General features: G+C 52.7%; 3 protein-coding genes across 5 annotated transcripts in view; 1 reads left to right on the top strand and 2 right to left on the bottom strand.

The window, feature by feature from the left end:
• The window catches only part of LOC132480326 (AFG3-like protein 1), a 23,443-nt gene extending 12,768 nt beyond the window's left edge, over window positions 1–10,675 (bottom strand). Inside the window, 5 exon segments of the mRNA XM_060084449.1 lie at window positions 2,294–2,442; window positions 2,856–2,949; window positions 5,656–5,791; window positions 6,595–6,682; window positions 10,510–10,675. Coding sequence (XP_059940432.1) covers window positions 2,294–2,442; window positions 2,856–2,949; window positions 5,656–5,790 — 378 coding nt within the window. The 5' untranslated portion in view covers window position 5,791; window positions 6,595–6,682; window positions 10,510–10,675.
• On the top strand, window positions 10,507–15,907 carry LOC132480332 (tigger transposable element-derived protein 1-like). Its single transcript, XM_060084462.1, has one exon. It carries the CDS (start codon window positions 11,334–11,336, stop codon window positions 12,963–12,965), a length of 1,632 nt encoding a protein of 543 aa, XP_059940445.1. The 5' UTR covers window positions 10,507–11,333; the 3' UTR covers window positions 12,966–15,907.
• The window catches only part of DEF8 (differentially expressed in FDCP 8 homolog), an 18,175-nt gene continuing 13,638 nt past the window's right edge, over window positions 14,316–18,852 (bottom strand). The window contains exon 11 of one of the 3 annotated variants that reach the window (XM_060084473.1): window positions 14,316–18,625. In XM_060084473.1, coding sequence (XP_059940456.1) covers window positions 18,523–18,625 — 103 coding nt within the window. In that variant the 3' untranslated portion in view covers window positions 14,316–18,522. The remainder of the gene's footprint in view (window positions 18,626–18,852) is intronic. The other 2 variants (XM_060084470.1, XM_060084469.1) reach the window with 2 other exon arrangements.

Genomic DNA, 18,852 nt, shown 5'->3' with positions numbered 1-18,852 from the left:
TGGTGGCCTAGTGGTTAGGATTCTGGGCTTTGCAGGTTCGATCCCTGGTCGGACAGCAGGCACCACAAGAAAACAGTGCCGACGAGAATGAAAGTGCAGCCCCAAGGACTGCTAGCTGCTGTTGCCTAAACGGCCTGCTGCCCAGAAGGCGCGCGCCCTCTGGGGAACGTCGGACACAGTCTGCTGTCAACACCACCATAACTACTGGAAACGCCACAGCTCCTCCTGGAAACAACGGGAAGGCTGAGGATTGCACGGCAAGAACACGACCGAGTGTGGAACCTCACCACCACCCGACTCCTGCACACGCCTGAAACACAGCTGAAACCACGGCAGACAGGACTCCAGCTGACTGTCCGCCCTGGCTTCTCTGCCAACACACGGAGCCCCAGCCAGCCAGGCCCCGCCAGCTCTCAGGTTCATGGAGGCGAGGGCATGGTGCATCCTCCCTGCCCTGCGGGACCCCTGCCCAGCTGACCCCTCCCACTTCCCCCAGCGTGGAGCACCACTGCTGGAGTGTGCAACGGGACAGTCAGACGGAGGGTGTAAAAGAGGGAGCAGCTCCGCTTTCAGACCGGCTAGGAGGATCACAACAAAAGGCCAGCCTGGGTTAGCAGATGGTGATTTCTTTCTTTATACTTTTATTTATTTCCCCAAAGTTTTTTGCAGCAAGCACGTATTACATTTGTAATCAGGAAAAAAAGCAATGCTGTTTTAAAATGAAGATTGCTGGGACTTCCCTGGTGGTCCAGTGGTTAAGACTCTGCACTCCCAATGCAGGGGGCCTGAGTTCGATCCCAGGTCAGGGAACTAGATCCCACATGCATGCCACAACTAAGAGTTCACATGCCACAACTAAGAAGCCCATGTGCTGCAATTAAGGACCCCACGTGCCACAACCAAGTAAATAAATAAATATATATATATATATATATATACGTATATTAAAAAAAGAAACAAAATGTACATACATTAAAAAAAAAAAATCCCCCAGAAACCGAAGACTGCAACCGAGGTTTTGGAATATTGTAGTTTTTTGTTCCCAAACAACCCCTTCACAAAAGAACGTCTGTTCCAGGCCAGGGACCTCTGTGCATAAGATGACTTGTTTCTGTGACACCTGAAGATATTATCAGGGGATCTCCTCAGACAGCTCAGGTGGGGCTGGGAGAGGATGTGGCCCTCACGTTCACGTGCTGGACTCTCCCAGCTTACGTGAAAGTTCCCCCGAGTGAGCGGGACCTGGTCCTCGTCTGACTGAGTCAGGCGAGAGTCGGGCCCCACCAGGCACTGCAGGAGCTGAGCGCAGGGCTGCGTCAGGTGGGCTGGGGAGGGAACACGTCGCCCTTACGTGTTCCAGGCCGTTTTGGAACAACCATGTCTCTGCAAGCCACGTCAGACGTCAAGGAAACTCTGGAACCTGTCCCAAATGCAGGCACAGGACGCTGGTCTCACCCCACCCTCACCCCGCCCAGGCCACACTTACAGGGGCAGGTCCTTAGTGGAGAGGGGCTGCAGCAGCCTTTCCCCCACTACACAGGGAGCATCGCCCCCAGCCTGAGGACAGAAGACAACACAGGCCCCAGCCACAGACCTGGTGGAAAACAACAACTCCTTATGACATCACCACACAGAGGGAAAGCCCAACCTTCATCGTGCGCTGTTCAGGGCAACAGGGAAGCAAGGCCTCTGTGCTTGGGGAAGTTTACACTCCAGCCTGAGCGTCCCGCAGGACAAGCCGGGGGGACTCTGCTGGTGTGAGTCAGAGTCCAGCGCTGACAGCGCCGGCCCTGCCCCGTCCAGGGCCAGCCAGCAGGGCAGGGGCGCCCTAAGAGGAGGAAAGCTCTCAATCCAATTCGAGAATGAAGTGTAAAGATAAACAAACAGAACCAAGTGTCAGAAGCCAAAGCTAATGCAAGATGAGTCAGGCCGTGATGTTAAAGAGACGTCCGGGGCTTCCCTGGTGGCGCAATGGTTGAGAGTCCGCCTGCCAATGCAGGGGACGCGGGTTCGTGCCCCGGTCCGGGAGGATCCCACATGCCGCGGAGCGGCTGGGCCCGTGAGCCATGGCCGCTGAGCCTGCGCGTCCAGAGCCTGTGCTCCGCCACGGGAGAGGCCACAACAGTGAGAGGCCCATGTACCGGAAAAAAAAAAAAAAAGAGACGTCCACCCAGCGAGCACGGGCGTGGGCGTGGGGCGGCGCAGTCACTGGCGAAAGGAAAGCCGTGCGCGTCTGCACCCCGAGGCTGACCGGCCACCTTCACCCCAGGCAGGCAGTGTGTGAGTCCCTCACCAGACCTCTCGCCAGGTAATACTGCACGAAGTGCTTCCAGGTGATTTCCTTCCGAGGATCTCAGAAACAGAAGTAGAGAAATCTCATAGCAACACCTGACCCCAGAACGGCCAGACTGCAGAAATCCTTGTCACCCAGGGAACCTCTCCCTGTGGAAAAATAGAACACAGACACATGTTACAGGTAAATGAGGGTGCTTCTTGCATGAAAACGGCCATTTCCTTTCACAGACGTGGGAGTGGTCGCCCAGACCCTCCCTCCTGACCCCGCTCCCTGCGGCCTCCATGTGCAAGGCCAAACCTGCCCACTGCCCGCATCGGAGACCACAGCAGCGCTGCAGCTCCCTGGGCCACCCCGGAGAAGCAGCCAGCATCCCTGAGGCGATCGCTTCTCTGGGTCTTTAAAAATTCAGATGGAAATCTCCGCGGTTTTAGAAATTAAATCCACTGCTTAGAATCTTTGCAACACAAGCAGAAAAGCTGTCCGAAGCCCGAGCCTGCAGGGACTACGTCTTCGGAAAAGTGACAGGCCGTCTGGGCCTGGTCCTCAGACACGCACAAACCTTCTGCGACCGTTTCCACCAGGCAAAGTCGTCCCGCTTTCCTCCTCTCTTCTCTCCATCCGTCCAGGACCAGCATCCTTTGGTTCACTAGTTCCTAAGAGAAAAAACAAACTCTGACCTCAGAAAGCAATCATATCTAACTGTCCAGAGAAGGAGGATTCAGAGCATAGGGAAATGCTTTCCAGCACACAATGTCCCCAGAACGGGTGCCTCCTGGAGCGGAAGGGACGCGGCTGGGGCGGCAAGGGGCAGAGTGAAACGTGGCAGCGTGCCCTTCGGAAGGGCTGCAGGAGAACTTGCCGTGCCCTCCTGGGATCAGGGCACGGCCCCGGTGGTGGGGACTGTGGGCCCACGTCAACCCCACACGTTTCCAGACAAGAAGGAAAATTTAAAACAGTTTCTCACACTCTTTGAAATCATGAGTGACTGTACCCACGTGTGAGTTGTCACCTTGCACCACCAGTTGTCTTTTTGTTTTTTGTCTTTTTTTTGGGGGGGGGGGGGGCCGAGCCTTTCGGCTTTCAGGATCTCAGCTCCCCGAACCCGGGCCCTCGGCAGTGAAAGCGTGGAGTCCTAACCACTGCACTGCCAGGGAATTCCCTAGGAGGTGTTACTTTTAAATAAGTGATGAGACAGGCTGGCACTCATACCACCAACTCTCAGACACGACCCCCTCCCCTCAGAACACCTGTGGCCCACAGACTAGATGACTGGTCCAGTCCCCAAGCCTCCTCCTGTAGCGTGCACGTGTGAAGCAGGAACAGTTGAAATTACACCAGTCCAGCCCCACAAGCACCCCCGGAGCCCCCCACCCTTCCGTCAGATGCCAAGTATGTACTGGGGGGGATGGGTCTTACTCAGGACATGCCCATCTGTGCTCTAAAGGCCCCATTACCTCCTAGTGCAATCTAAGGATCAGGTGGCTTGAACGGTCCTGGAGAGCTGGGCACATCCAAGGAAAAACCCTCCTCTCCCCATGTAACTAAATCAAGTACACCTCCAATTAAAATTTCCAGAAGGCATTTTAGCGTACACAGAAACGACAAGGGGAAAGAATATAAGACAGAGGCAAATAACTGCTAACGTGGCATCTGACAGGTACTTACCTCTGTGTGACCTGTGCGATGTTTGCTTTTTAATGGGAAATATACATTTGGTCTTCCCGAAAGGAGCCCCCAAACCCTCGTAATTTCTTAAGTGAGAAGAAAGAAGACATCTTTTTCTGTGCATAGTAGGCCCCTTTCACCACATCAGAGTTCGCGCTAATGAGATGACTTCTGGGAAGCCCCCAAGGAGCGGGCTGGGTCCAGGGGCCTGGAGGGTTGGAACTTACAGCTCCCCTGTCCCACGACCTCTGTAGTTTGAATCCATCACCAGTGATTTAATCAACACTGCCCGTGCAACAGAACCTCCACAAAACCCAAAAGGGCCGGGTTCAGAGAGCTTCCACATTGGTGGACAGGAACCTGTCCACGTGCTGGACACGGGCGCACCCCACGTTCCCCCCGGGACCCTTCCCAACCTCGCCCTGTGTATCTCTCCGTCTGGCTGTTCGTTTATAACGTCCTTCATAATAAACCAGCCGTCCAGTAAGTAAATCGGTTTCCTGAGTTCCGTGAGCCACTCTGGCAAATTAACTGGACCAGAGAAGGGGGTCACGGGAACCTCTGACTTACAACCAGTTGGTCAGAAGCGCAGGTGACAACCTGGATTTGTGATTGGCGTCTGAAGTGGGTGTTGGGGGGCGGAATTCAAGACTGAACCCTTAACCCGTGGGTGGAATCTGATGCCAACTCCAGGTAGAGTGTCAGAACTGAGCTGAGCTGTTGCAGAATCGCTTTATGGGGAAACCAGAAGTAAAGAGCTGAAAGTGGAGAACACACACAGGAATGTGTTTTTCCATAAGATCTTAGGAAACTAACCCAAAACTCAGAAAAAAATCATTTCCCTAGGACTTCCCTGGTGGTCCAGTGGCTAAGGCTCCGCGCTCCCAATGCAGGGGTCCCGGGTTCAATCCCTGGTCATGGAACTAGATCCCATATGCCACAACTAAGAGCTCGCATGCCACAACTAAGGAGCCCGAGTGCCATAACTAAGAAAGATCCAGCAAACGGCGATGAAGATCCCGCAGGCCGCAACTAAGACCCAGCAGAGCCAAATAAATAAATATTAAAAAAAACAAAAATCATTCCCCCGAGTAAAGAAAAGGTAGGCACACAGAGGCTTGAGACAAAAATCACTTCCTCCACTAGGCAATCCCTCCACAGCCAGTCAACAACAGCAGACGCAGGGCCTGCGCACAACATTCACACAAGTTCCAAAAGCCCGAGCCGCCCCACGACGTACACGGCACCACTGCAGCAACCCCGACCCAAAGCCAGGGAAGCCCGAAGGCCAGAATGACCCCAGGAACAGCCAAACATATTATAGGATAGAGTGAAGATCTGCATAAACATTAAAGACAAAACATGAGTCTTCAAAGAAGTCTTACGGTTGTAGCGAATCATGTAAGCACTCCTCCCAACGAGCTTTTATGGGCCGCGTTCCACTTCTTGCTCCTGGCTACCCGAGCAGGAGACATTCCCCAGGAGAAAACACACCCGCTGAATATTCACTTCACTCATCCACATCACCAAACTATGCTGTAACTTCACAAACAGATTTGTCGAGGCTTCAGATCCACACAAGCTATGGAGGCGCTGAGCCCCGAAGACAAAGGGAGGCAGTGAGGCCACGTCCACGCACACGTGACGGGAAGGAAATACCAGGACCACCCACGCCCGGGCCACCTGCCACTCACCTCCCCAGCCTGGCTCAAAATTAATGAACGCTTCAAAAAGTCTCCAGTGGGGACTTCCCTGGCGGTCCAGTGGTTAGGACGCTGTGCTTCCACTGCAGGGGGCGAGGGTTCAATCCATGGTCGGGGACCCCACATGCTGCACGTGTGTCCAAAAATACATTAATTAGTTAACTTCATTAAAGAATTAAAAAATTCTCAAATGTAAAATTTTGACCATCTGATTTGTCAAATGTCCCTTTTACCATTTTGTTTTTGTTTTTGTTTTTGTTTTGGAGCTGTTGGTTTTCTACGTCTGTTTCTTCTACTCCTCTTAAAGAACTTCTCAAACCCACTGGGACAAAATGATGAGGTTCTGGTACTTTAAGAGCACACACCACACTCACAAAAGCAGCCATACTGTCAGCGCAGGAGAGGGTTTTCTTCCTGACTTCAGCTTGGTGAGACCAGCATGCACCGCCACCTCCTAACTGCCTTCTGCTCTGCACTGCAAGCCTCCACACAGGGTCTCCCGAGAAGCGCTGAGCACAGCCCACAGCCCGCCCTCGGGGGCACACGTGCCCCAAACTAACTGCAGTCTACACGAGATCTCTGCTCTGCTTTCCAAACGTGAGACTCAGCTTGGCCCTCAGATGTGCAGAAACAAAGGTTTGTTCCCATGCATCCCCAAAGATTCACCCAGCAGCAACTTCCTTCTGGAAGAGTTTCTCTTTCACCACCTACACTGATATATCAAACCTGTAAAGACGTGGGGCAGGTAACCCAGAAATGGGGAGAGCTAAGTGTGACTGAACATGGAAGCTAGAAAACGAGAGGTCCGGGCCTCCTGAGCCATCATGCACCCTGTCCCCACTCCCCATGACGCAGGACACCAAGGAAGCCACACTAGCCTCGGTTCCTGTGACCTTACGCTGCCAACGATGGTAGGAGGAAGACAGGTACCTCTGGGTGGTTTTGAACACGGCCACTGGGAAACTGACGTCTGTCTCTTCCACAGAGCCAAGTGCTGAAAGCGGATTCCCTGGAGGCACTGAAATGGGAAAGAGAATTAGCTTCCTCTGCAATCTGATGGGGCATCTTCTCACAGTGGCAGTTACAGGCTCAAAGGGACCAGGATTTGGGCTGGGGTGTAAACCTAAGGCCTTTATCTGCTTTATCTCATTAAAAATATGATTCAAACAGGAGAATAAGAAACTAAATGTAATGCAGAGATACATGAAGAATTTTTTTTAATTTTTTAAATTTTTGGCTGCATTGGGTCTTCGTTGCTGCACTCGGGCTTTCTCTAGTTACAGCAAGTGGGGCTACTCTTTGTTGCAGTGCGCAGGCTTCTCACTGCGGTGGCTTCTCTTGCTGTGGAGCACAGGGCTCTAGAGCACAAGCTCAGTAGTTGTGGCGCAAGGGGTTAGTTCCTCCGTGGCATGTGAGATCTTCCCGGACCAGGGCTCGAACCCGTGTCCCCTGCATTGGCAGGCGGATTCTTAACCACTGCACCATCAGAGGAGCCCCATGAAGAATTTTTATAGCTACAGCTGTCAAAAAAAAAAAAAAAAAAAAAAACTAATCACTTCCTGCCTGACGCAATTTTAGTCACTGAAATTTTTACAGCCTCAAAAACAAACATTGGGCTTCCCTGGTGGCACAATGGTTGAGAGTCCACCTGCCGATGCAGGGGACACGGGTTCGTGTCCCGGTCTGGGAAGATCCCACATGCCGCGGAGCGGCTGGGCCCATGAGCCACGGCCGCTGAGTCTGCACGTCCGGAGCCTGTGCTCAGCAACGGGAGAGGCCACAACAGTGAGAGGCCTGCGTACCGCAAAAAAAAAAAAAAAAAAAAAAAAAAAAAAAAAAAAAAAAAAAAAACATTATTCTAACATTAAAATCATATGAAATTTAAAAACCAAAGAGTATTATGATTTATCTTTGATCAGCCACAGGTTAGTATGTTTGTCAGGAAAGCAAATGTTTTTCCTAGACGTTGTACTTTCTAGAGTTCTCCAAGAGGAAAGCAACAGCTTTTACCTAAGCTGCTAACAATACTGAACATCAATTAAGGACAGAAGCAGAGACAACCTCGGTTTTCACTGTCACAGGTCAAACAAAAGCCACCACAGCAAGAACGAGCACAATAAAAGCCACCAAACGAAAAACAAGCTCTAAGCACGCTCACTAACCTACTACTAACTGTATTCAAAAACCCCAACCTAACCAGAGATCTGGATTGTTCCCAGTATTTTGTTACAATGAAACTGCATCCACAGGTGACGACACTTGCATTATTTCAGTCGTGCCACCTTTCATGGTGAGGCAGGCTATTCCCCAACGCAAACTCATTCCCTAACGATTATTAATTTGCTCATAAGCCAAATTATTCACACAACCCTATCGAAGGCCACAGAGCACTAAAAAGTAAGGTAAGCTATGAGAAAGATACTAAAATCAGGGAAAACTGCACACAGGGAAGCTCTGGAAGGAGACATGGCGGTTAACAGTGACGAGGCTCCTGGAGCCTCTGCGCCGTGAATGTCACCTCCCCACCGTAGCAAGTCACCGCGCACAAGGGGACCAGAACCTGATGTCACAAAGGCTGTCACTGTGAGGGGAAGTCTAGGCAAAGGCGCACAGAAGGTGGTGGTCCTGGGCCCTGGTTGGGTGCCAGGCGCTTTGGTCACCTCCTCCGCTCCTCAGTGCCCACCCTGAGGAAGCAGGTGCTGCCGTCCCCCTACGGGGTGGGAACGCAGAAGTTCAGAGAGGCTGGTGAGCGCCTGAGGTAAGGTAACTGGGAGCTGGAGGCGTGAGACGAGGATTCTGGCGGCCAGTCTCGCTGTCAGGCGGCCTCCAGCCCTAGAAGGACAAAGTATGATCTTCAGGCCTCCAAAACTTGAGAAAATATCCAATTCCTTTATTTTAATTTATAATTTAGCCTTTTTCTGATTTGGTTAGGGGACCACATTAGGTCAGATGCAGCTCTCAAAGACAGGGGTCTACCATCCATTCTTGGTGTTTGGATATGCAAAGCCAACACGTGAAGCTGTGCACACCACAGTCTCCCTTTAACAACCAAGGTACCACGGTCCTTTCTTTGTAAGATCACAAATCAGGTGACCCTGGTGTGTGCCTCAGATGCACACAGGTGCAGCCCCACCAGGCGCCTGGGAATCTGCCCGCAGCTCCTGCTCAATCCCCACTTCCTTCAGAAGCCGATCACCCCACCTAAGAGAACGTGACGTTTATCCTCCTCCACCCCTTCTCTTCGCTTCCTGCTTCCTTTGCTCTGCTTCCTCTTCCTTCATACCTCATCTAACCGCCTAACGTGCTACCTACACATCTGTTGTCTTGTGTGGCAGGAACAATGTAGGAAGCTCACTGAATGAAAAAATAACTCATAGAAACTTCCAGAACATAAGCTTCCCCTTGAGGAGTGCTGACTATAGTTAAAAGGGCACATCTTTTAACTATAAAGCAGTCTGCTACTTCATCTCCAGCCTTCACATGCCCCCCTCAGCCTACAGGTCACCAAGGCCTCAAAGGACAGCAGCTCATGGGGCAAAGGCCTTGCCTGTCCTGTTCCCTGTGACATGCCCTGGCTAGCAGACTCCACAGATGAACAGAACAGCTCAGTGTGGGGAGGAACCCAAAGATCATGCAACTTCCTCCCTTCATAACTAAAACCACTGAGGTCCATGGAATTCATGACACACCTGTGCTGCACCCCGTCGATTACTGCCTTCCATCCGGTTAACAACTAGAACAGCCCCCTGCAATGCTGAGGGCCACGTGGCCACAGGTGAAAGGCTCTGCTTTCACTGATGTTGCTGAAACTGACGTGCACCAGCTCCGAAATGAACAGAGATGAGAGGGGAAAGTTCACTGTCTTTCAATACTGTCTGAAAACCAAGATAACTTTCTCCGATCAAAATCCGGAGGCTCCACATTAGTCTCTCAGAAAAGAATTCAATGTGATCACTACTCCCTGGGATGTACAAAAACAAACCTTAAAATATGGTGTATTTCAGAGTATCTAACCCACGGGAAGGCGTACAATACAGGAGTATCTAAAAGCGAATATGCTGACCAGCTGTAGCCTTACGTTTCCTCGCCTACAAAATAGAGTTAGAGCAGCTCCTACCTAAAGGACGGGTATAAGACTTAACGGAGACGGTCCCCGTAAAGCCCTTAGCACGGAAGCCCTCAAAAAATGTTAGTTACGATTAGAGTGGCAGAACTGGACTCGACGAATGTTGTTCGAATAAAAACCACATAACACTTGCCAAAACTCTTTCACGTCCGTCATCAAAACGGAGAGCAACCCTGCGAGACAGTGCAGAAGTCATATCACCGCTGAGCCCAGGAGGAAACCACCTCGCGGTCGGAGCGAGCGCCCTAGAAGACACGGTAGGTTCGCAGCGGAGCGAGGCCTGAACGCAATTCGCTCCACGCGGCTCTTGGGAGAGCGGAATGAGGACGCGCGGGCAGTGGGCAGGGCGCTGAGAGGCAGCGGGAACTTTCGAAGAACAGGGAGGGGGCTCGGAGGACAGACGGAACCGGTTCGGGCGAGCGTCAGCCTGCTCAGCCGCGGGGATGGGCTGGAGCCCCGGGGCCAGCCGGCCGGGGGTGTGGTCGCCGCCGCCGCGCCTCCGCCTCTCGGTGCCCGGGTTCCCGCACCCAGTTCCCGCGCCCCGCTCCCCCGCACTGGCGGGGGATGTGGTAGCCGCCGCCGCGCACCCGCTTCTCGGTGCCCCGGTTCCCACACCCGGTCCCCGCGCCGGCCGGCGCAGCTGGATGGCGTCACCGCGGCGTCGAGCGCAGCCACCGCCCCTGCCGTCCGGAACCGGCGGGCAACGCCTCCCCGCTCACCTGCTGGGCGGTCCGCCGCATCGCCACAGCACGGCGAGCGGCACGGCCACCACCCTGCTACCGGCCGCCGCCACCAGCCACTGCGACAGCCCCCACCCCCGACCTCGCGCCCCTGGGGCGCGCGCACGCCCAGTGCAGCGGCGAATAGGTCATAGGGCGCCACACCCCCGGCCAACCTCCGGGTGCCTGACGCATGCGCGGTGAGGCCAAGGCGACGACGCGGGGACCTCTCCTTAGGTGTCTACTCTACGGCCTGACTTGGATCTCAACCTGCGCGCCGCCCTGGCCCGCGGTGACCGACGCGGACCAGGTGTTGAGGGGACAGCCAGCGCCTTTAGATTTATGTTAAATCCGGCGTCTCCAAAGACAGGTATTTCCGGGGTCCTCCATGGGAAGCGGCTCACCAGAGCGAACGGCGACCCGCTAGGCCCAGCCCGAAGTGCTCCTGGTGGTCCCAGCGCTGCGCTGGGAATCGGTTCCGGGAGGAAGCACAGCACTGGGGCTGCGTGTGCTGTGCAGCCTACTGCCGCTCACGGAGTTCTTTCTGCGTCACGGAAACCCACGCGTGCTGTCCAGGGATGTGGACGCTCTGATCGACGCCGGAGGCCCACGCTGGCCGCCCAGGAGCCCAGAATGAAGCGGCCTGATCCTGGGCAGTGTCGTGGGCCGGCCTGTGCCGACCCTTCCACGTCTCCAGGGACGGCAGCCTGTGCCTCCTCGAAGCCCCACTTTCTCTTCCCTAAGTTCTGCAAGAGGGCATAGAATAACCCCAGGCTTTCTCGCACCTGGGACTGCTGTTCTTTTAGTACATTACGGAGGCAAAGATGCCTGGGAAAAGGCCCCGATATGCGACGGCCATCCCGAGTGCCAAAAGGGAACGGAAAGCAATTACCCTCGACGTGAAATTAGAAGTGTTAAGACGGTTTGAAGTGGGTGAAAAGCTCAGCCAGGTCGCAAAGGCCTTAGGCCTTGCTGTCTCTACAGTGGCGACAATCCGAGATAACAAAGAAAAAATCAAAGCGAGTTCACAAATAGCTACTCCGTTGAGAGCCTCCCGTTTGACTCGCCACCGAAGTGCAGTCATGGAGACCATGGAGCGGTTGTTGCGTGTGTGGCTTGAAGACCAGAGCCAGCGAAACGCGCCCCTGAGCGTCACCGTTATTCAGGAGAAGGCTAAGAGTTTGTTCGATGACTTACAGCGTGAACAAGGGGAAAGCTCTCAAACAGCAAAGTTCAGTGCAAGTAAAGGGTGGTTTGTGAGATTCAAGGAACGCCACTGTTTGCCCCACTTCAAGACGAACAGCACGGCCCCTGGTAAGGAGGCTGTATATCCAGAAGTCCTGAAAAGCATCATCCAAGAAGGTGAGTACACCCCGCAGCAAGTTTTTAATGTAGATGAGACAGGGCTTTATTGGAAAAGAATGCCTGAAAGAACGTTTATTTCGGTAGAAGAGAAAGCTGAGCCCGGGTTTAAATCATCCAAAGATCGCTTGATGCTGCTTCTTGGTGGCAATGCAGCTGGGGACTTTAAGTTGAAGCCCTTATTGGTGTACCACTCGGAAAACCCCAAGGCTCTGGAGGGGTACTCCAAACCCAATTTGCCTGTGATTTGGCGCTCCAATAAAAGGGCCTGGGCGACCAGGAGCATCTTTCATGAGTGGTTCACATACTTTTTTTGCCCTGCCGTTGAAAAATACTGTGTCCAAAATAATCTCACCAACAAAGCACTGCTCATCGTAGACAACGCGCCATGCCACCCAGTAAATTTGAGCGATCTGTCTGATAATGTAAGAGTGGAATATCTTCATGACAATACAGCTGACTCGATCCAGCCCATGGGTCAAGGTGTGGCCTCTACCTTCAAAGCTCATTACCTGAGAAGGACTTTTGAGCACATCCTAGAAGCAACAGATGGGGACGATACAGCTGAGATCAGGGAGTTTTGGAGAAAGTACAGCATCATGGATGCTGTGGACAACATTGCAGTAGCTTGGGAGGAGCTCAGGCCAGCAACAATGAACAGCGTGTGGAAGAATATTTGGCCCGAGTGTGTTCAGTTCCAGAGTGTTTGCCAAACAGACAACATTGCCCAGCTTCAGCAAAATATCGTGACCCTTGCCAAGAGTGTGGCGCTCGGAGAGGTGGGAGAAGCTGACGTGGAACAGCTGCTGCAGTCCCACGAGGAGGGTCTCTCAAATGAGGAGCTGATGCAGCTGGAGCAGGAACCGGCAAGAGAGGAGGAGGAGGGTGAAGAGGCTGCACCTGCCCTGCGCCAACTAACCACACGGGAGCTGTCAGCAGCCTTCTCACATTTTGAGGCCGGCTTGCAGGTCCTTACCAGTAACAGCCCTGATGATGCGTGGAACCTGAAAGTTACGAGAGCAATCAATGATGCAATAAGCTGCTACAGGGACCTGTACAGTGAGAAGGAGTGGCGCTCAAAGCAGCTCTCCTAGGCGACTCAGGGTGCGTGACCAGACGCAACGGGGTGACCTCCTGGGTGAGGCCCAACCAAGCCTCTGCTTTCAGGTGTTTAACATCCCTGGAAGCCCTGCTTCTGGTATTTTCATTTTGACACTTAAGAGCATCCGTTATGGCATTAAAATTTTACTTAAATATGTGCTTTAAGAAGATTGAATGAAAGAAAATCCAGGAAAAGTTATTTAAAACAAACTACGAGGAGACTAGCCCTGGTAGACATTAAAACACACTATAAAACCTCTGTGATTGAATCAGGGAGGTATTCAGACCTGTAGGATACAATAGAAAGTCCAGAAATAGATACAAATAGGCTTTTGGTTTTTTTTAAATAGCCCAGGACAGCTGGTTAAAATTTGGCAAAAGATAGTTAATTCATAACTCACAGCATACACAAGAATAAACAAACAGATGAGGGATCTAAATGGAAAAAATGAAACAAGTACTACAAAACACGTGGATGAATGTCTTTGACGTGGGTGTTGGGGAAGATTTTCTAGGACTCAAAATCCAGAGGAGATTTAAGATTGATCAGTTTAACCATATGAAAAGGTAACAAAACTTTTCTATGAGGATAAAACACTACAAACAAGGTCAAAGGCAAATGACACACTGGAAGAAAATTTCTCACAGATAATGGGCGAATACCCCTGATAAGTGAAGGACTGTTAAAGATGGAGAATACCAAAAATCCAATAGAAAAGTGGGCAAGAGATAGAATTCATAAATAAGTAAACTAGATCCTGAAACATAAGCTTGACCTCACTCAAGAGAAATGCGAAAGCTACACAGATACCATTTCTCATCATTCAATAATCAGAAAGTGTGACTGCACACTCTCTTGGGGTGGCTGGCATTACTCGCACCCTCATTCATTGCTGGTGAGCGTGTGCGGGTTTGCACGTCCCTTACCGAGGGGCACTGAACACTAGTAACAAAATAGATTTCTTCTGATTGAGCAATCCCACTTCTAGGATTATACCCTAAAGATACACTGACAACAAAAGACAATATATGTGCACAGATTATTTGTTGCAGCCTTGTTTGTAACTGCAAAAGCTGTGGAACAGCCTGAAGAGTCTCAAGTGAAACAGTCATATAAAATGGCACTTCCACACGGTGGAATGTAAGCCAGTTGTAAGTGATGATAGCTACCACAGTAGTAGAATAAGGAAGAACTCAGCTGACGTGGTTTTCAGGATATATTATTAATTGAAAGAAAGCAACACCCAAGAGTAGAGTGTGCTACCTTTTGTGGAAGAAAGAAGGGGAAATAAAATACACACGTACTTACTCTTGTACGAAAAGAAACCCAGGAAGGAGAAATCGGAGACTAAAGAGATTGGTTATGGGGGTGGGGCGGAGATGTAACTTTTGTACCTTTTGGGAAGTTCTGATTGGGGAACCATGGTAATATATTGCACAAACAAAAGTAAACAAGGGTAGGGAAATAAAACAGTGGAGTATATGAACGGAACTGTATTGCGCATGAATTGCATATCCACAACAAGGGGGAGAAACACCGAAGTGAATTTTAAACACCTTATTTTGACTTATGCCCTCAGACGAGAGACAAAAAAGAACCTAAACAAATACTAAACGCTTGTTAGTAGCCTTGTTTTTCACCAGCATAGGTGAGCAATGCCAAAGGTGCTTTGTGTGTACTCTAGGATTGAGTAAATAAGTATATTATGGATAATGGAGCCGGGTTTCTCACTGTCAAGGGAATTGCAAATATGAAGAAGGGAAAGAATGACTCTTGTGTTGTTTTGAAATTGGAAGTATCGGTGTAAACTCATGGTTTTTAATATGTTTATAGACCAATAAGGAAATGGACATGGGGTACTATTTCCTACCCCAGCCATGAGTGTAACCAACGACCACATCTTGTTTCCTGAGTGCCATGCTCCACCAGAAGGTTCTGGGGCTCCTCAGAAACATGACTGGTTCCAGGGCTGGGACTGGGGAAATTACAGAATAAGCCTGGAATACCTTGCTATACTGGAAAGGAAGCAAATGCCTAAAGAATGCCAGGAACGTGTCAAAAGGACACAGGAGACAGGGGGACCAAAGCATCTCCAGGAGTAGGACAGATGACACACTACAGACACAGCATCACATCTGTGAAAATGCCACCAAAAGTGCAAAGCCCAAATCCAATCAGAAAAACCCACACTGAAGGAAAGTTTTCAGAATAATTAGCCTGTGCTTTTCTTTTTCTTTCTTTTTTTTTAAAATTAATTTATTTGGCTGCATTGGGTCTTTGTTGCTGCGAATGGGCTTTCTCTAGTTGCGGCCAGCGGGGGCTCCTCTTCCTTGCGGTGCGCGGGCTTCTCATTGCGGTGGCTTCTCTTGTTGCAGAGCAGGGGCTCTAGGCGCGCGGGCTTCAGTTGTTGTGCTGCCACAGTAGCAGCAGTTGTGGCTCGCAGACTCAGTACTTGTGGCTCGCGGGCTCTAGAGCACAGGCTCAGTAGTTGTGGCGCACGGGCTTCGTTGCTCCGTGGCATGTGGGAGCTTCCCGGACCAGGGCTCAAACCCATGTCCCCTGCATTGGCAGGCAGATTCTTAACCACTGAGCCACCAGGGACTTCCCTAGCCTGTGGTTTTCAATGTCAGTGTCATGAACCCTTCCAGATTAAAGGCTAAAACGACATGGCAACTGAATGGCAAAATCTGAATACGGTTTGTTGTAGGTTTTATGGTCCCAAATCAATGTCAACTTCCTGATGTTATGACCGCACTGCAGCCGTGTAAGGCAACGTCCTTGTTTGGGAGTAACACACGAGTTACTTAGAGGCAAAGGGGCAACTTAACTGCCAGATGGTTCACAGGAGTGTGGAGAAAGGATGAAGCAAACGGGGCAAGACGTTAACATTGATGGAACCCAGGAGGTGGGTACCTGGGAGTGTTTCTGCAACACTTCTGTAAGCCTAAATTTGTCAAAATTAAAAGGTTAAAAGAAAGTACTCTTTCATACCTGAAGGGGGTGGGTGGAGGCTGCATCCTGTGATGCCCACATGCAGCCTTACCTGTTTGAAGCTGGGGGCGCCAGCACCAGGCCCACGGACCCCCTCTCACGCCTTTCCCCCACCCTCTGCCTGTGCCCCCATCGAGCTCTCAGGTCTCCTGGGCCATAGGGCTGCTGTCTACCAGCCTGTCTGGATGCAGCTGGATAAAGGCACCTTCTCAAGCACATTCCTGATGTTTTCTTTGAGATCCTGGTCAAAACCAGGGCTCATATCTCTAGAGAAGTGTACATACAGAGATTTGAATGTAATTTGGGAGGGGGTGTAGGGTTCTCCTGAAGTCCAAGGGCCCTGTCAGTGGGCCCAGCTTGTGAAGACGCGAGAGGCTCCCAGGTGCTAGACCTGGGACCTGCACTACTTACAGTGCGTTAATGAGACAGTCTTTCCACCGGGACGGTTGTGCAGAGAAGATGTATCTTCTACTCACTGAGCATTCTCCGTGTGCCGGGCTGTGCCCGGTGCTTCCTGGCACCCAAACAGCCCCACCAGGGATGTGTTTTAGTGCCTCTTAGAGGGGTCAGCACACTGAGGCCTAGGCACGATGCCCAGATTACAGTCGACCCCGTTGGATGGGGAGGGCTGTGGGCTGTGACTAAACCTGTTTTTGATTCGTATGTCAAGCAAACCCTGCCCTGTCCCCAGCTCAGCACACACACCACGGTCTGGAGAACACAGATTTAGTGAGACGGGCTGCAGCGCATTACACAGCCCTCCTGGGAGGGCCTGCCCATGCTAACTGGTTCCTTGGTGGGTTCTTGCTACCATGAGCTGGACTCACAAAGACCCACACATGATTCTGTTTAAAGAATTTGTCATCCAGAAGGGGGAGACGGGGCAGAGGTAATGGGGGTAGTTTGAAAAAAAAAAAAAAAAAAAAGAGCCAACTTTGCCCAACCAATGGCAGTCTAGGAACGTTTCTTGTGGACACAGTGATTGACTGTAACTGGAATAACGTGCTGATTACACGGGAAATTCAGGGACAGCCAATATCCCTATGACAGAAATGCGACGCTGCGGTGAGACGTGTGCAGATCTGGGGTGTAGGAAGAGGGCATTTAGCCTTTAACCCCCGCTCAACCCCGAGAAGAAAGGGGTCCCGATGGGGGCCAGCCTCCCACTGTGCTCAGCACAGATGGAGGGGATCGCCTAAAGCCACCGGACAGAGCTTCCCTGGGGTGCAGAGGGGTGAGGAGGGGGTGGCGCTGTCTTTACCCACCGCCCGCATCGGCCCGCCAGCTAGCTAGGCTGGCCTTTCTGCTGGCCAAGCCTCTGCTCGGGCTTCCCAGTCAAAGGTGATGGACGCCCCAGTGGCTGTGTCCCCTGCCCACCGCCCACCACCTGGGCATCAACAGTCAGCGCACTCCAGGGCGGGGAGGAGGGCAGGAAGAACTGCGCAGCCGTATCCTGAGACGTCCTCTTCCCACGGGCCTTCCCCTGGACGGCAGGGTCTCCCAAGGGTCCCCACAAGCGCAGCTCCCCCACTGGATAGCTGGGGGTCAGTCCTGCATCCCGGGCTCCCTCTGCTGGAGCAAAGGTTTCCGGTGCCTGACCTCAGGCCCCCAAACAGAAGGCCCCCGGGCGGGGTCTCCAAGGCCTCTGCAGGCAGGCACCGTGGTGGCAGGACGCAGCTCCCCGTCACACGGGGTCCCGAGCCTGCTGTCACCAGCCCTCTCACCTAACCCTGACCTCCCCGGGGGGCACGGTCCCTGCTCCACACCTGGAAGCCGGGCAGCCTCTTTGGGTGGGACCCCCTGCCCCCCAGCTTGGAGCACCAGGGTGAGCTGGGCTGGGCCAAGGCAGGAGCGGCGCCCAGTCCGCCCAGCGGTGACAGCTAGACGGCCCCTTCCTTCCACGTTGTGTACAAAAAGCCAGTAACCCGTGGACCGGCCCGCCAGAGGAGGACCCAGAGAGAGAAGCCTGGTGGGAGGCAGGGGCAGGGCCCTTGGGAGATAGTTAGGAACAGCCCCAGCCAGGGACAACCAGAGGTCCCCAGAGAGACAAGGGGCTGGGGGAGGGAGCCTCCACGTAGAACCCAAACCATCCACCGCAGATAAAACTCAGGCCAAGGCTGAGTGTGTAGCTGGCATCCTCAGTCTTGTCGGCCACTCCCCGGAAGCCCTCCAGGATTTCCAGGGTGGCCCAGGCCCAGCAGCCTTGGTCCCAAGGGTGTGGGGGGCTCTTGGCCAAGGGGAGATGAGAAGAATCCCTTCCCCACTCCCCTCCCCTTAGAGCTCTGCAGTTCGGGGAGGGGGTGCACATCCTGGCCCACACAGCAGCCGGAAAACAGCCAGGCATGGCTGCCCCAAGTCCCGGTAAGCGCTAGGGGATGGTGGTCTCCTTGTGGTGCCCCACGAGGCCAGTCATCCCCCAGAGCTTACCATCATCCCCGAGGTGCTGGGGAGAGGTCCAGGGGCTGTAGCCTAGGTTCTCCAGAGCACAAGAAATGCCTTGACTTTGACAACGACCGGCAGGGCGGGCCCCAGACAGGCCCACGAGGGGTTCTGTTGCTCTAGGCGTCCACGTCTGGACCAGGCTCCTGGAAGAGTGACTGCTTCCGCAAGGTAAGGCGGGCACACCTAGGGCACGTGGTGGAATTGTCGTAGTAGCAGTCCCTGGGGGCAGGGAGACAGGGTCAGCCCGGGAAGGGGCACGGCTCTCTGCATGTAGACTTCTACCACCGAGTCTTCACAAGGTCCTTAAGTCATGTCCCAGTATCCCCCCGGACGGACGGGGAAACTGAAGCAGAGTTTCTCCCAAAGGGTCAGTGCAGAAGGCTGCACCCAGGCATGCCTGCCAGTCCTGCTGTCCTGTCCCTGTATCCGGGCCCTTCCTAACGGCT

Source organism: Mesoplodon densirostris, chromosome 19 (assembly GCF_025265405.1).
Source record: "Mesoplodon densirostris isolate mMesDen1 chromosome 19, mMesDen1 primary haplotype, whole genome shotgun sequence".
Taxonomy (NCBI): domain Eukaryota; kingdom Metazoa; phylum Chordata; class Mammalia; order Artiodactyla; family Ziphiidae; genus Mesoplodon; species Mesoplodon densirostris.
The sequence above is the reverse complement of the archived record's forward strand: the minus strand, read 5'-3'. Positions and strand labels throughout refer to the sequence as shown.

What these genes read in the sequence shown, in the direction of transcription:
- LOC132480332 (XM_060084462.1), top strand. Translation starts at nt 11,334, where the DNA reads ATGCCTGGGAAAAGGCCCCGATATGCGACGGCCATCCCGAGTGCCAAA.